General features: G+C 44.3%; 2 protein-coding genes across 2 annotated transcripts in view; one reads left to right on the forward strand and one right to left on the reverse strand.

Moving 5' to 3' along the window:
• Positions 1–303: 303 nt before the first annotated feature.
• prepl (prolyl endopeptidase like) lies at positions 304–14,766 on the reverse strand. Its single transcript, XM_083774593.1, has 15 exons — positions 14,555–14,766; positions 12,559–12,687; positions 11,685–11,751; positions 10,643–10,802; positions 10,329–10,399; positions 9,648–9,774; positions 7,683–7,899; positions 6,999–7,193; positions 6,320–6,550; positions 5,370–5,545; positions 4,444–4,663; positions 3,727–3,876; positions 3,353–3,479; positions 1,745–1,827; positions 304–438 (listed from the first exon to the last, which is right to left on the reverse strand). The coding sequence occupies exons 1-15, from the start codon at positions 14,684–14,686 to the stop codon at positions 352–354; spliced, it is 2,172 nt and encodes a 723-aa protein (XP_083630719.1). The 5' UTR covers positions 14,687–14,766; the 3' UTR covers positions 304–351.
• Positions 14,767–15,048: 282 nt separating this feature from the next.
• camkmt (calmodulin-lysine N-methyltransferase) overlaps positions 15,049–17,069 on the forward strand; it is a 137,605-nt gene continuing 135,584 nt past the window's right edge. Inside the window, exon 1 of the mRNA XM_083774758.1 lies at positions 15,049–15,469. Coding sequence (XP_083630884.1) covers positions 15,305–15,469 — 165 coding nt within the window. The 5' untranslated portion in view covers positions 15,049–15,304. The remainder of the gene's footprint in view (positions 15,470–17,069) is intronic.

Genomic DNA, 17,069 nt, shown 5'->3' on the forward strand with positions numbered 1-17,069 from the left:
CTTGCTTATCCCATTTTGGGCGGGAACCCCTTTTGGTGTTAGCATTATGTTATGCTTTAGCTATTGAAAAATAGCAGATCTACAAGCTCCGCACTATGAGCTTGTAGGTCTGCTATTTTTGAAGAATCGAAGAACGACTGACATAGAAACGTAGCTTTTTCAGAAAACTGTCTAGTTCTATTCTAGTTTCTTAGTGTGCATTCGACCTCAAAGGAAACGTATCCCTTGGAGGGTGCCGACTGCATCCTTCGACTTGTTTTTGCGTCTACAGTATAGCTTCAACATTGTCGGCCTTTTGGTGATCTGGAGGTGGTGATTGTATGTCTGTCTAGTGTCTACTGGACAGTCCAGCTACCTCCGCCGCGTCTTCTTCTTAGGTGGATGAAGTGGAGGCTCCAAGCCCAGCTCTGCGTACAAGAAGGCCATCTGGAGTGCACTCTGGGTTGGGAAGGGGAGACACAGAAACCGGCCTGTCAGTCTGGAGACAATTTAACCCATTTTGACCTGGGAACGATTCTACAAATGTATTCTAAATCCTGACAGTTTTCGGAATATTTTTTTTTCCCACGATTTTTCAAAATAGCAGACCTACAAGCTCGTAGCGCGCCACTCGGTGGCGCGCTATGAGCTTGTAGATCTGCTATTTTTCAATAGCTAAAGCATAACATAATGCTAACACCAAAAGGGGTTCCCGCCCCAAAATGGGTTAATATGAATCCAATTTTAACCTTTGATAATAAAGCATATCCTGGCATTTTGCATTTGATCAGTAGAGAAAGATTGAGACTACAGCTGTGAAATAACAGATGCTACAATGAATGACTCAACCATTGTAAAAAGGTTTTATCGTTGCCTTCTCAGCGGAGTTAATCTGGTTTCTACACTATCACACAATACTGATATCTGTCATGCTCACATGGCAAAAATAGTCCAAAACGTCTCACTACAAACACTACTAAAAGCCAATAAAGCAAGGCTGTGGCACTAGAGTGGTGCTTTTATTGCAGCCATTGACGCATGCTGTTGACAAATCCCTGAAGAGAGTGTGTGTGGCATTATACTCTGACCAGTCTAATGATTTAACCTCATTTAATTTGCCGGCCGAGGTCAGGCACATGGAGGAAACAACACTGTTTTGTCGAGATGAAGTATCTGCATTACTAGTTGGCTAGTTTTTCACTACAGTCTTAACCCTGTAAGACCCGGATATATTTCTACTTGCAAAAAAGAGATTTCAACCTTACTACTACTTTGTACTACTAGGACTTATGTTAAAAAAATATGCAAAAAAAACTGGTTATTATAAATGTGCATAACATTTTCAGAAAATGTTATGCACATTTATAATAATTATTAAAATAATAATAATAAATTAATAATTTACATTCGGTGGATATCTTTCACAATAATACATAATACATGTTCTAGACATTCTAATGATCACACAAATATATGTATTACATGCATTTTAGTTACTTTTATCAGGGTTAAAGATTAAAGGTCATAGGTCAGATATTTTGAAGTAGTGTAAATTTGTGCCTCTGTGGGGGGTATTTATATGCAAATAGCATGACCAATGGCATTGCAAGACTAAACAATGAACATCAATGATGATCTTTAGGTGAAAAAAACCCCAGAAAAATAATAATAATTAAGTAATTAATTAAAATAAAAATGTTACCGAGAAGCATCGTTGGGTCTTACAGGGTAATGTTAACACAATAACATCAGAAAAGTCTGTTACCTCCTTTAAGACCAGCTCAAAGTCCTCCGGGCCAAAGTGATCCGCTCCTGGCAGGATGTTCAGAACCACATTAGGCACACATTCTGAAAGCGAGAGAGGGTGCAAAGGTGAGAGAGGGAAAACTAAAGGATTAGAGAGAAGGCGGAGGGGCTGCCGTTATCCTGAGAAATATCTCTGATATTTGTCTCATTTCACTGTACTTCATAGCTTCATTCTCTCTCTCTCTGCTGATCCTATCTGCTGTAATCCGGTTTCTCTCTGCACCTCCTCATTGCATCTATACTCCTCTCTCACTCATTCTTACATCTGATACGCCCCTCCTCCCCGTCCTGCATACCCCCCCCCCCCACTCTTCATCTCCTCTGTACCACTCTCTCTCTCTTTCTCGCTGTTTCACAAGCTGCGGTCTTGACCTTGACAGCTCCCTGGCTGTGGTGTCTAATCTCTCTCGCTGCGATATGCTATCTCTTTACCATGCTAATAGGCCTGCCGTGTGACTGACTGAGTATGTGTGTGTGTGTGTCTATGCCATCAGCACTTTATCAAAGACTTGGGAGAGCAAAGGGAGGGAGGGAGATTAGGGGAGACACACGCAGACTTTAACTCTGTGTGTGTGTGTGTGTGTGTGTGTGAGGTAGAGAAAGAGGGAGATAGATAAGTGTGCATGGGAATTTGAGATGTAGGGAGAGAAGACAATATGAGATGGGTGTAAAGAGGAGTACAACCCATGTGTTGGTGTGAGATTAAGAGTGAGAGGGAGTGAAAGACCGTCTGCAAATAGCAGCTGGGGGAGAGAGGGAATCAGAGAGTTCTGCTGACGCACACACACACACGCAAGCGTGGTAAGGTGCTACAAGGTGACCTGCACTTCAATCCATCGGTGTCGAGCTAAACTTGCAGTGCTCGGAATCCATTACTATTGTCTCCCTTTGGAAACTCCCACAGACGCACTACTATTTGGAGGTTGAAGGTCATAGTTGTTATAAAAAGCATCTTCTTATGGAGAACAGCAGCAAAACAAGGTGGACGATAGAAACATTGGAGAAAACGTTCTAATTCATCAGTTGTTCATTTGGTGTTTAAACCATTCTGGACGGGGATCCCGTTTTGGTGTTTTAACTAAGCATTATGTTATACTTTAAGCTATTGAAAAATAGCAGATCTACAAGCTCATAGCGCGCCAACGAGTGGCGCGCTATGAGCTTGTAGGTCTGCTATTTTTGAAGAACCGTGAAAATGTGGCACAAATCTTTGAATATATATTCTTTCAGGAGACTTTTTTATTTATTTTTCGACGTCAGGCCTAAACGGGTTAAATGAGGCCCACTTAAAAATCACGGAGGTCAAATTCAGTTTTGACCTTGGCGTGAGTGACAGATGCCGTTTAGGAGCTTTACTCCGTATTTAGACTAGCCTGATCCGATTTGTGTAGTGCAGTGTCAAAATCAAAAAGTACCCATTGACCGATTCCCATTCTGTCAAAGACAGGGACTCGTGAGTGTACATTACATACCGTACCATGTCCCGCTCACTCCCGATACACATGAATATCTGCACAAACATATTCAGTGAACTGTAATGCTGAATGTTTATTCTGTGTGGTTATACCTGATGTAGGGCGCGTGCGTGAGTACGCATGAATAGCTTCCTTCAATCGCTCGGCGTACTTGAGAACCCCCACCAGGGGTATTCGGACATCTCCACTGTAGGCTGTGAGCAACATGGAGGGGTAATGCTGACGCACACACACACACACACACACACACACACACACACACACACACACACGCACATGCACGCACACACACACACACACACACACACACACACACACACTTTTCTAAGAAAATCATTTATCTTTTTTCTTTCAGAATGAATCACCACCAAATACAGTACACCCCAACAAGTCTACCAGATGCTTCGACTATATAGTTGAACATCAAAAGGCACAATAATACTATGCCATATCTCTCCCTGTGTACCTGAGGTGTGATGTTGTGACAGGGACAGTAGGAGGCGATGGCGAGTCTGTGCTCGGGGTCTGCCAGGGGGTCTCCCCACTCCTCCCTCTCCTCCACGGTCAGAGGGAGCCCGGGGTCCGCCATGGTCCCCAACACGTCCAGGAAGGGAGCCTAGTGGACACAGGGAGGAAGAAGGGGAGCTCAGCGTGTGTGTGTGTGTGTGTGTGTGTGTGTTGTCATCTGATGAAGTGCATGTACACAGTACAGTGCGCACACGCACACACACACACCCCGTCCCCTTCTACAAGATGCTTAAGCCATTTAGGCCTGACGTCGAAATTTAAAAAAAAATCTTCTAAATCATGACAGTTTCCTGAAAAACCTCATGTTTCCATGTCAGTGGTTCTAAATATTTCATGTCAAAGGACCCCCAAAATTATATGTAATTGGCCGCCGACCCCCATTTGAAAATATGTTGTTCCAGGGACCCCCCCTCTCAGAAGGACCCCCCCTCTCAGAAGCAAAGATTTGAGTTAAAAAAACGTTGGCTCTGAAAGAATATATATTCAAAGATTTGTACCGCATTTTCACGATTTAAAAAAAATAGCAGACCTACAAGCTCGTAGCGCTATGAGCTTGTAGATCTGCTATTTTTCAATAGCTAAATTACAACATAATGTTTAAAAAACACCAAATGGGGTTCCCGGCTCCCCAAAATGCGTTTTAAGCTTGTCATACCTGCAGCGTGACGGCCCGTAGCAGGTGAGGGTGCGCGTTGCAGAGCGCCCCCGCGGGCACGGCCCCGGCACTGCGGGCGGTGAGGGCGGTGAGCGCGGGCGAGGAGACGCAGAGAGAGGAGAGGTGACGGAGACAGGCCAGGAGGTCCTCCACGCCTCGCCGCTTCCCCTCCGCCCCCATGGCGCGTCTGTGCCAGGACAGACCTCGCTCACTTCCGCCTCTGGGAGAGGGTGTGTGGAAATATGGGAAAAAAAACCCCAGATCCAGTCAAAGGAAGGATGGAATGCAGAATTGTAATGTGGACCATATTTGAGATTCTTTTTTACGGTTTATTAATTGCTATCTATAGAGTGTCGCAGTCCACGCCCCCGCCTCGAGAGAGAGACCCGGAAAAAGAAATCCCCCGTTCATTTTCCTCATAAGACTTTTCAGAAAGTATTTATTTAAAGACGTTTACGCAGCGGACAAAGCCAACTCTTGTCGTGACAAATCATGACAATAAACACAATGTTTTGGACCAAACAAAGAATTAGAAAGTAGAAAAAAACGGCAGGTTACAACACGTTTTTTTGTTGTTTTTCTTCTCAGTAATTATTTGTTTGGTCCAAAATATTGTGTTTGTTGTCATGATTTGTCACGACTCGAGTTGGCTTCGTACGACGCTTAAAAGGTCTTTAACCCATTCTGAACGGGAACCCATTTTGGTGTTAGCATCATGTTATGCTTTAGCTATTGAAAAATAGCAGATCTACAAGCTCATAGCGCGCCACCGAGTGGCGCGCTAAGAGCTTGTAGGCCTGCTATTTTTGAAAAATCGAAGAACGACAGACATTTTCAGAATCTGATCTCAGGTCAGAATGGGTTAATCAGACCAGTGTGTGTCCAGTGGAAACCTCGTATGAATCTGATCTCAGGTCAGGTCTTACCTCACGTGGCAGTAGGCCAGAGCCCAGCCCTGCTCCAGTAACAGCCTCCCCTCTGGGCTGAAGTCCATGCCGAGGTCCCTGCCGTAGGACCCGTAGACGTGGACAAGCAGCGGCGCCCCCCTCAGACACTCCACGGGTACTGCATGGAACACCGTTACTGGCACCACTGTGCCATCCTGCAGAGACACGGAGAGAGAGAGAGAGAGAGAGAGGGGGAGCAAGAGAGAGGGGACGCCATGGGGGGAGAAAGAGACACAGTATAGGGATGGAGAGGGAACAGAGAGATTGGAAAGATAATAAATTATGATGATAAAACGTGTACCTCTACATGTAACCCATTCTAACTATTAGGACCAGTTTTGACCTGAGATCAGATTCTAAAAAATGTCTTCTACATCCTGACAGTTTTCTGAAAAAGCTATGTTTCTATGTCAGTCGTTCTTCGATTTAAAAAAAAATAGCAGACCTACAAGCTCGTAGCGCGCCACTCGGTGGCGCGCCATGAGCTTGTAGATCTGCTATTTTTCAATAGCTAAAGCATATCATAATGCTAACACCAAAAGGGGTTCCCGCCCCAAAATGGGTTAAACGCAGCAGTTGGGTTTCAGCGTCTTGCTCAAGGACATTACTTTGATACTAAAGCAGGGGATCGAACCGGGAACCGTTCTACCTCCTGAGCTATACTGTCGCCCACTCAGCGAGAGGACAGCGAGAGAAGAGAGAACAAGATTAAAAAAAAAACAGATAAAGATCAAGAGAGAGAGAGAGATAGAGGGAGATGGCTATGTAGATGGAGTATTATTTCCATGGTGGCTATTTGTAGACACTTGAGACCTATTCCACCGTGCCACCACAGATATCTGCACTGTTTGTGTGTGTGTGTGTGTGTGTGTGTGTGTGTGTGTGCGCGCTTGCATGCATGTCTCCTGTTTCCGTTCAAGTGTTCCTACTTGGCTGTGGGCCTCTAGGCGTGTGGTTGAATAGCCGCCCCGGCTGTGGTCCTCCGAGGAGGCGCCGTCCTCTCCCGTGGCCGACAAGAGGAGGCCATCGCTGGGGCGCAGGTGGTAAGGCACCGGGGGGCACACTGGAGATGACAGCAGGACCTCCAGCATACCGTGGTGGTCCGTTGTTGTTGTTAGACCCGGAGGCTTAGTTTCAACAGCACAGGCCCAGGAGGGGAGCTATTGAAATAAGAGGGGCATAAAGAATGAATAAGCTGATGATTGCGCAAGACAGGAAAGGAACGAAAGAAAGAAAGAAATGCTTAACCCATTCTGACCTGAGATCAGATTCTAAACATTGTCTTCTGCGTCCTGACAGTTTTCATTCTGACCTGAGATCAGATTCTAAACATGTCTTCTAACATCCTGACAGTTTTCATTCTGATCTGAGATCAGATTCTAAAAAAATGTCTTTTTGAAAATGACAGTTTTCTGAAAAAAGCTATGTTTCTACGTCAGTCGTTCTTCGATTTTTCAAAAATAGCAGACCCTACAAGCTCGCGCCACCGAGTGGCGCGCTACGAGCTTGTAGATCTGCTATTTTTCAATAGCTAAATTATAACATAATGTTTAAAACACCAAAAGGGGTTCCCGGCGCCCCAAAATGGCTTAATGATTCCCTATTAACCTGTATGGTGTATGGCTGCCCCGGCTGAGACAGTGTGACCACGGTCAGCGCCAGCCGGCCGGTTGGCTCTCTGACGGTCAACACACACTGGTCCCCCGTCACCTCCATGTCCTTGATGGTGGTGTGGGGGCCCGGGGGGACATACACAGGCTCCCAGGACCCCATGGCCGGAGCCGACAGAGGGGCCTTCACCACCTAGAAGAGGAGATAAGAGATGGGAATTATACTGTAAGTTGTATGATTCTGGGAGAAACCGTTGTTACACAAAAAACCTTGTATAATGTGTGATAGTGTTAATGACAGCTGGATATTAACAGCCTAATCCTGACTGTTAGCTAGTATGACTATATATATTGTGTGTCGTGTGCACTGTATACATGTCTTCTGTCTGTCTGAATCTTGTATTAAAACCCATTTTGGGCGGGAACCCCTTTTGGTGTTAGCATTATGTTATGCTTTAGCTATTGAAAAATAGCAGATCTACAAGCTCATAGCGCGCCACCGAGTGGCTCGCTACGAGCTCAGGTCAAAATGGTATTAACTAATACAACCAGCCAACTAAGTTGGGGGTTTCATGTGGTGTGAACTGCATGTAGCACGCACACATGCTGTACAGTACAGTACAGTACAGTACAGTACAGTACAGTACAGTACAGTACAGTACAGTACAGTACAGTACAGTACCTCGTACTCGTGTCCAGGGCCGGTGCTGGCCAGTATGAGCAGCCAGCCCCTCCAGTGCTCCACATGGTACAGGAGTTCTGGTACACGTGGCTGAACCAGAAGGGCCTCTAAAGTGGGCGTTTTTACATCGATAAGCCACACCTCCGAACTGGTCTTGCTGTTGCAGTTGATGGTTATTAAACGCCTGTCTCTGGAAAGACACACTTCCACAAACACACTGGGGGAGCAGAGAGAGACAGAGGGGAAGAGGGGAAAAAAGGAAAAAAGTTGAACAAATGCCACTGTGAGATGGAGGGTGACTGATTTAAGCAGTCACACCTGGCCTGAGTCAAACTAGAACTGGACTCAGAGCTGGGTGTGGCTGCGCACCTGTTGTGCATGGACAACAGGTGTGCAGCCACACTGTGGCTTACTGTATGATACTTGTGCGTTCAAGATACTCCACCGCCACCATCGTTTCCACCAGGCCGAAGGCATGGGGAGAGGGTATGTTTTGCACCCTGTCCGTCCGTCTGTCTGTGGACAGCTAATCTCTGGCTCCGTTGGCCCGGTCGGTCACTGCCAAATTTTGCACAGTGGCGCACATTTTGGCCATTTTGGTTATAGTGCCACCATGAAGCCGATTTTTGAGAAACACATTTTTTTTTACTCCTACAGATTTTATCCATGCATCACACAAATTGGTACACACATATTTATTAGTCCGGTCCTGGAAATTTGGTATGTCGTTTTTTTTTTTATTGGCCTACAATATTGTTTAATACATTCACGAATGCACCTGCTGACCGGCCCAAATGTGCCCAATGACGGCTATGGCCCAACTAGTGTTTTTTTGTGCAAAACTAAAGCTTAGAATGGATTTAGAATAATGAAAACCCCATAGTGTGACACTGACATCACTTAATGAGAATTAAGTAGGTTGTTAATGGTATGGTCACATATATATAACCCCCTATAAAATAAATTGCTCAATGATGACCGCCCGTCAGCAGGTGGATTCATGAATGTATGTACTACTGTATATAGACAATATTTTAGGCCAATAAAAAAATAACTATATACCAAATGTCCCAGCCGGACTATAGTCATGTGATCAACACAAGTGGATCTGTCCGCTTTTCCATATTCCATCCCTTCCAAGACTGCCTTCTAAAGTTTGCAGGATTGGTCCATTTTGAACAAAATGCCTCAAATCATGAACACAGCACTTGCTGTGCCACTTGATTTTTTCTCCAAATGGTGGCGCTATAACAGGCTGATTCGTGTTTTTACCTATAACTGCACTGATCTGTGTGAAACTTTGTATGCACACTCCCTATAAAAGAAAAACCTTTACCCTGCATTTTTCACACGTGCCTTTTATAGCACCTTCCAGGAGGCTGACTTACACATTTTGAGACAAATTTCACATGTAATCATGTAATCAACACAGACCTGTCTATTTGTCATATTCCATCCTGATTGGCTACGATTGACATCTAAACTTTTAAGATGTGGCCTGTTTTGAACAAAATGCCTGAAGAACAATTAAAGCCACCCTTTTAACATTGCCCTATTCAGGCCACCAGGAGGAACATTTTAGCAAAAAAGAAAAAAATCATGTTTATAATATATTACTCCTACAAATCTTGTCCAAACGTTCTTGACCTGGTCGAGACCTGTGCTCCGAGGAACACTTTTTCTATAGTTTATCCTCTGACCCAAAACTCTGACCCTAAAAACAGGTCGTCTTTAATCTATCAAGATGGCCTTTTGTGCAAATGTGCACATTTTACTATAATGGAGAGCTGAAGAACTCACAGCTACAGCCAAACAGATGCTGAACATGATGCCAATGCTTACTGTGGTTGTGTGTCCTCATATAACATGATGCCAATGCTTACTGTGGTTGTGTGTCCTCATATAACATGATGCCAATACTTACTGTGGTTGTGTGTCCTCATATACCATGATGCCAATACTTACTGTGGCTGTGTGTCCTCATATACCAGGCTGGCACTGGTTCCGTTCGAGGTCAGGTCCAGACGAAACACTCTGCTGCAGCGTAAGCCCTCCTGACTGCTGTAAAACAGAACCTCATCTGTGGCCCACTCTGAGCGTGCGCACGCACGCATGCAAGCAGTAAAGCACGTGCACGTGCACACGCTCACACACACACACACACACACACACACACACACACACACACACACACACACACACACACACACACACACACACACACACACACACACATTTTAAACAAAATGTCAATTTGCAGGCCTTTACACTAGAGATCTCTAGCTGAAATCTAACTTTCTTTTCTGTGTAAACAGGGAGAAGGTCACAGTGTGCCACAACATTTTAAAACCATATTCAACTGTTGTGGAATAAGCAGCATTATTGGCTCCATTTTCGTCACCGCTAAACCCCTTATCCCTAAACTTCTTTGCCTTCTTCTTTTGCAAAACATTTTTGAATAGTTAAATATATTATACTATTCGAGAATGTTTTTAAAAATAGTAAAAAAAAGGCAAAGAAGTTTAGGGATAAAAGGGGTTTAGCTGTGACGAAAATGGAGCCCTAGAAGTCTTATTTTGGAGCCCCCACATACTGTACAGTGTACACAGTATATAAACAGTGTCAGTAGGACCGAGTGCATCTTACCAAAGCTGAAGACCTTGTCCAAAGTGAGTATGTTCTGCAACGGTCCTTCTCCTAGCTTTACCACTACACACCTGGAAAGTGACTGACTCAATAACTATCACAACATCAAATATGGCACACAAAGGAACAAATTACAAGCATTGATAATATAATGATAGCGCTGACCTGACATTTAACATTTTGTCATGTTTTTTCTAAACATCCTTCGTTGCACAAATCAACCTCTACCGAAATTACACTAAAAAAAGGAAGAAAAAAAAACAATGGAGAAAAAGAAAAAGGGAGCATGTGCTCTATTGGATTCTAAACTTCACCGTGGCTCCTCTCTGTGAGGAGTCTTGAGTGTGACAGCAAGGTGCTTCTCCCGTGGGGACAGCCGTACTCTCTGGATGGTCCACTTCTCTTCTCTTCTGTTTCCCTCTGTTCCACTGGAGCACTGTCCCAGATACAGCACTTCCTCTGGGTCAGGCTCGTCTTAACAGCAAGGGAGCAAACACACTTTACCACTGAATTATCCCAATAATATAAGTCATATAATATAAGTCATATTAATAATATAAGTCAACATATAAGGTGCAGAACTTTATGAGAAGAAGGTGCTGCATACCGTGATAATGATATGAATGTGATTTGACTTCAAATTCCAATCCTACTCTGTACTCTGTATTTAAGGATAAGTTATGAAAGGTGTAGGTCCAGACCATCCGCACATCCCGTCAATATTTGTGACAAATGACAAGTCGGTTTCTTAACTGAATATTAAATAATTGAGCTGTGTCCATATAAATTTGGTTTCTGGGTTGAAGGTACAATTGTTTTGACTATAATAGAACATAGGAATCTATATATTCTGTGGTTATTCCTTTTTAGCCAGAGCTCTTTGAAGTTTGTTTTCAGGCAGGGTCAACGGGGAACAAGCTGAATTAGGGCACCGACAGGCAGCTCTGCAGCAGTGGAAACTAGTACTAGAACATCCAACTCAAGTAGAATTAATGTTACATGACTTAGTAGACTTGTTTCCATTCTGGACACATTTGCTGATGCAAATTTGTATATATTGTAGAAGGCAAATACAAAATGTCATAAATAACTGATATTTAGGTATATGGGAAGCCATAAATTGTATTTATGGAAAGTGTAATTTTAGTAAATAGGCTATACGGTGCTGCGTTGCTACTTGCCTATCGGGTCATGACTCTTTAGGCAAGTAGCAACGCAGCACCGTATAGCCTACAGAATCACTGATTTTAGAATGTAGAATGTGTGACTGAGTACACAAAAAAGCTACCCAGTTTCAGTATAGCAAGAGTGATCAGTTTGTTTATTCCCTGCAGCTTAAAGTTGTTTTGTACTGACTGTGTCTGCTGTCCATTCTGTAGAGGCCATCGCCTTCCACAAAGTACACATGGTGACGGCCGCAAACCTGACAAAAGAGAAATCCTATTGAGCCATAGTCACATTGAATGTCACTCGAGCTGCTTTTCTCCCTGGAAATAAAAACGTCTGGGTTTCCAAAGCTATCAGAATCAGATATAGAGACATGTTTATAGAAATGGCACCTCCTGTATGTCATTTCTGTCCAGGTTTTACTCTATTATGGTATGTGACACTATCTAACCAAAACCATGTGTGTACAGTCTGTAACTGTTAACCCCTACTGTTTTTAGTCTGTGGAGGGTGTAGATTAAAAATTATCTCTTTTAATACACAACAATGTGTTTTACAATGACTGTCCCCTTTAGTGGTCTATTACAGGAACATTCTCTGAGCACTTAATAGTTTCTAAACTCTTCTTATACTGTATCGATTCTATGCCTGCACTTGTTGGGGTGAGTTCGGGATAAAAGGGTGTGTGTTGGATAAAGGCAGACGATGTAAGTAAATGTAGGTGTAAATGTTTGAATGCTTTGAAAGAGTTGTGACTCCAAAGCATGGGCGGGAACCCCTTTTGGTGTTAGCAACTTAGCATCATGTTATGCTTTAGCCTTTGAAAAATAGCAGATCTACAAGCTCATAGCGCACCACCGAGTGGCACGCTACGAGCTTATATAGGTCTGCTATTTTTGAAAAATCAAAGAACCACTGACATAGAAACATAGCTTTTTCAGAAAACTGTCAGGATGTAGAAGACATTTTTAGAATCTGATCTCAGGTCAGAATGGGTTTATGCAGCTATACTCCATGCAGGCCACACAGAAGACACCGGTGATGAACTGGGTGCAGAACTTACAACGGCGTGGTCCGGTGGATCGGAGAAGCTGTGGTAGGTTGCCCTCAGTCTCCTGATTAAACTCTTCTGGAGGTCCCTGTACCTCTCTAGCCCAGAGCTGTAACTATCCCCTGAAGAATTGGAAGCACCCTGAAAAAAAAGAAAGTCAATTCATTAATTACTTGTTAATACATTTATTTTTGTTCTGTCCTCTTGCAAAATGTCCCTCAGCACAGCAGTGTTCAGTACTTCAGTCGTCCTATGTGTTAATTTATCCATTCGTAACCACTTAAACCACTATTCTTATTGTGGGGAAAGCTTTCATAGAAAATAGCAGATCAACAAGATCACTTGTGACTCCGGTCATTGTCAACCATATGGGGTTTAAGTGGTTAAATTGGTGCTGAGGATTTTACTGTGTACTGCTGGACTAGTGTATTTCTGCCTAGTGCACTGTTGTCTGACAATGACAGACAACTACAGACCTGGATGTAATATCCCTTCTCTGACAGACAGTCACAGACTGCCATCTTTCACATTCACCAACAATGTACCTCGGGATGCTGCCACCTTGGCCTAATCAATCATTACAAGTAAACCATAACACAATGGCAATGAAAGGTATTGACTCTGCACAGCAGGGATTATTGTATTATTTTCTTATTTATATGTATGTTTATATATATGAATATGTGTAGATGAATGTATATATCTAAGGACAACATGAATGTATGCACTGTGTAGGCAGATAGATGTCCTGAACTGAACCCTTCATTCTGGTACTAAGGCTCCATTTCACCAATATCCGCTCCCGGAGCGAATCTGTGGCCTGTACAAGATTGGTTTTGGCACCCTCGTAATTAGAAACACGCCTGCATAATACATGACCAGCGATCTGGCTATAAAGTTTAAACATTTCCTGTGTAAACGTACACTCTGTTTGCAAACACAACACCCTGTTTAATGTTACCACTGTGTAAGAGTGTATACACAACACCCATACCACTGTATTGTGTGAGAGTGTGTGTGTGTGTGTGTGTGTGTGTGTGTGTGTGTGCACATCCACAGTGTATTGTGTAGGAACTTGTACACAAGACTTTGGGCCGATTCATACTCCTATTCTACCGCTGTTTCGGCGCTGTAGTGCCGAAATGATTTCGGCTCGTCAGAAAATGTCAGTAGCACAGAAGAGCCGACTATAGGAGGACGGTACCCGCCCCCCCGAACCTCAAATGACGTCACATTGTAGGCTCTACAGCGCCGAACCGACTTTTATTCGGCTCTAAAATAGGAGTATGAATCGCTCCTAACACACACAACACCCTTACCACTATTATAACAACACAACACACACCCTTTCCACTGCCACATGTTGTGCTGTGTAACTACACAACACAACATGCACCCGTACCACTGCTGTGTAACAACACAAGTTACACTACAACACACCACACCCAGTTACCACTGCTGTGTAACACACCCCTAGCTAGTCCCCTTACCAGCTAGTGCCTAGTTAGTAGTTACCACTGCTGTGTAACAACACAAGTTACACTACAACACACCACACCCAGTTACCACTGCTGTGTAACACACCCCTAGCTAGTCCCCTTACCAGCTAGTGCCTAGTTACCACTGCTGTGTAACAACACAAGTTACACTACAACACACCACACCCAGTTACCACTGCTGTGTAACACACCCCTAGCTAGTCCCCTTACCAGCTAGTGCCTAGTTAGTAGTTACTGTACCACTGCTGTGTAACAACACTACACACCCCTAGCTAGTCCCCTTACCAGCTAGTGCCTAGTTACCACTGCTGTGTAACAACACTACACACCCCTAGCTAAGTCCCTACTAGCCCAACATTTTAGATTATAATCTAACATTTTGGGCTAAGTCCCTACCAGCTATAGCCCTGAAACACCGAGCGTCATGTGAACCATCATCAACCATGGCTATACCAGCTAGTGCCTATATACCACTGCTGTGTAACAACAACACTACACAACACCCTTACCACTATAGAACGTGTGGAGGACCAGATCAAGAGCCCCGGACGACGTGCTAGTGACCATGGCGGTTTACCAACAACACGAGTAAGCAAACGGATATAAGTCAAAGACGCGGCGTAGAGGGCCATTGATGACATTCATGCCATTTATATGAAGCCACAGCTTTCCTCCGCACACAACTCTGCACTATGTATTGTATCCATTTAGCATGCCTGTAAAATGCACGATCCTAAAAGGAACAGTGACAGCAGCAGCAGCGGGGTAACAATAAAACACACGTGCACTGTCTGAGATCCCTAAACAACAAACGCGCTGCTGCGTCACTCACCAGCACAAGACGCAAGTAATCACAGCCAGAGTTGCGCCCCAACGGCACTGCAACGGAAGGACTCCGAACGATTATGTCGGCAATGTATTGCGCTGTCTGAAAACGACAAGCGTAGTGCGGAAGTTAAGTTGTACACACATACAGCAGCACTGCAGTCGGTGTTCTAATCTCGGTAACAGGTTGCAGGTGTAAGCAGGACCGGAGGAGGAATATTCGGGCTTTTGGTGTTGGTTTCATTCAGCAGCAACAACAAAAAAAACCCCAAAGAAAACAACAACAAAAAAACCTTTCCATTTCGACAGCATACCACCCCGACGACTACGACTGCTGCTGCTGCTGCTACAGACAGAACGTAGAGAGACAGATATTTTTTGTTTACACTTTCACTCCACCCGGTGTAATTTCCCTCTCTCACCCCCGTTATAACATGGACGACGGGGCATTGTTGTCGTCGTCAGGGACTGCAGATAAAAACCAACCGGCTTCTTCTCCGCCCGAAATTGGGGAGAAAGATGCCGGTGGTGACGCGAACCATCCCTCCGCGACCTCTGGTGCTGATGTGGCCCGGGCGAGATGGACGCTGCTGCGACAGGTATAGCCTAACGTCTTGTACTGCTGCAAATACAGTTTTTATGAACGTGCTGGCATTGCACACTGCGCATTTTACTGTCTAGAGTGTGACAGCAATATATATATCTGACTGAGGGATGTTTATGTCCACAAACGTCAAAACGTATTGAGAAACATATTGTTTACATTTCATTTTACGATCTACAAATACCACCAAGGGTCATATGGTTTAAGAGACTATAAACTACAACCAGGAGACAGACAGGGTACTATACTGTAACTACAGTAGCAACAGGTCTTTGCTTTTTTTGCCTTACATGGGCATTTTCACTGGCACACTTGCAGGAACCTATTTTCAGCATGCCTCAGTCCTCTGGGATTATATAATGCGGTATTTCCATGGGGCTCTTGTCTTGTCAGGACTCAGGAGAGAGTCCCTTGTGCTTTAATTAATCTTTTTAACTATCACTTGTTTCGCACCAAGGCATGATTAAACACACACTTCCAATACTTAATACGTAATCTCTTTAAGTCTGGTCATAGACAACGACGTGAGTTGATTTCCGGATGTTTCCAGGGGTCCGATGGCAAGAGAAAGGTGTCAGGATCAGTTTCAGAGACCAAACCCAATAAGTCGATCTAATCTCTTTCAAATGGCACCATGGAAAGCACGACTCGTGTTTCTCTGTGTGATCACAGATGTCCTGTGTAAGGTGCAGTCTTGTGACTTTCAAAACTGGGTAGATAGATTACAGGTAAGATCAGGTTCAACCAAGCTCCACTTGAATGTTTTTAGTGTTTCAATTGCATGACTTAAATTTTATAGCTTCTGCAAATATTGTGCTTTGTGATGGAAAGTAACAGATGTGGGGGTAATAAATAATACTATATAGTGACATGAATCCCTCCATAGTCCATACAGGTAGTCTTTTGAGTCAGACTGTTGCCTCCCACATTCAAAAGCATTCAGACATTGTGGAATAGTTGTCTGGCTACGCACGGCACGACTACTCCATAGTATACCTGTCTGTCTAACGGTCTGTGTCTCTCCCCGACTGTCTTATCGGTCTGTGTCTCTCCCTGTCTGTCTAACGGTCTGTGTCTCTCCCCGTCTGTCTTATCGGTCTGTGTCTCTCCCCGACTGTCTTATCGGTCTGTGTCTCTCCCCGACTGTCTATCGGTCTGTGTCTCTCCCCGACTGTCTTATCGGTCTGTGTCTCTCCCTGTCTGTCTAACGGTCTGTGTCTCTCCCCGTCTGTCTTAACGGTCTGTGTCTCTCCCTGTCTGTCTATCGGTCTGTGTCTCTCCCTCTCTGTCTAACGGTCTGTGTCTCTCCCCGTCTGTCTTAACGGTCTGTATCTCTCCCTGTCTGTCTATCGGTCTGTGTCTCTCCATGTCTGTCTAACGGTCTGTGTCTCTCCCTGTCTGTCTATCGGTCTGTGTCTCTCCCCGTCTGTCTATCGGTCAGTGTCTCTCCCTGTCTGTCTATCGGTCTGTGTCTCTCCCTGTCTGTCTATCGGTCTGTGTCTCTCCCTGTCTGTCTATCGGTCAGTGTCTCTCCCCGTCTGTCTATCGGTCTGTGTCTCTCCCCGTCTGTCTAACGGTCTGTGTCTCTCCCTGTC

Source organism: Protomyctophum parallelum (assembly GCF_964188405.1).
Source record: "Protomyctophum parallelum genome assembly, chromosome: 10".
NCBI classification, from domain to species: domain Eukaryota; kingdom Metazoa; phylum Chordata; class Actinopteri; order Myctophiformes; family Myctophidae; genus Protomyctophum; species Protomyctophum parallelum.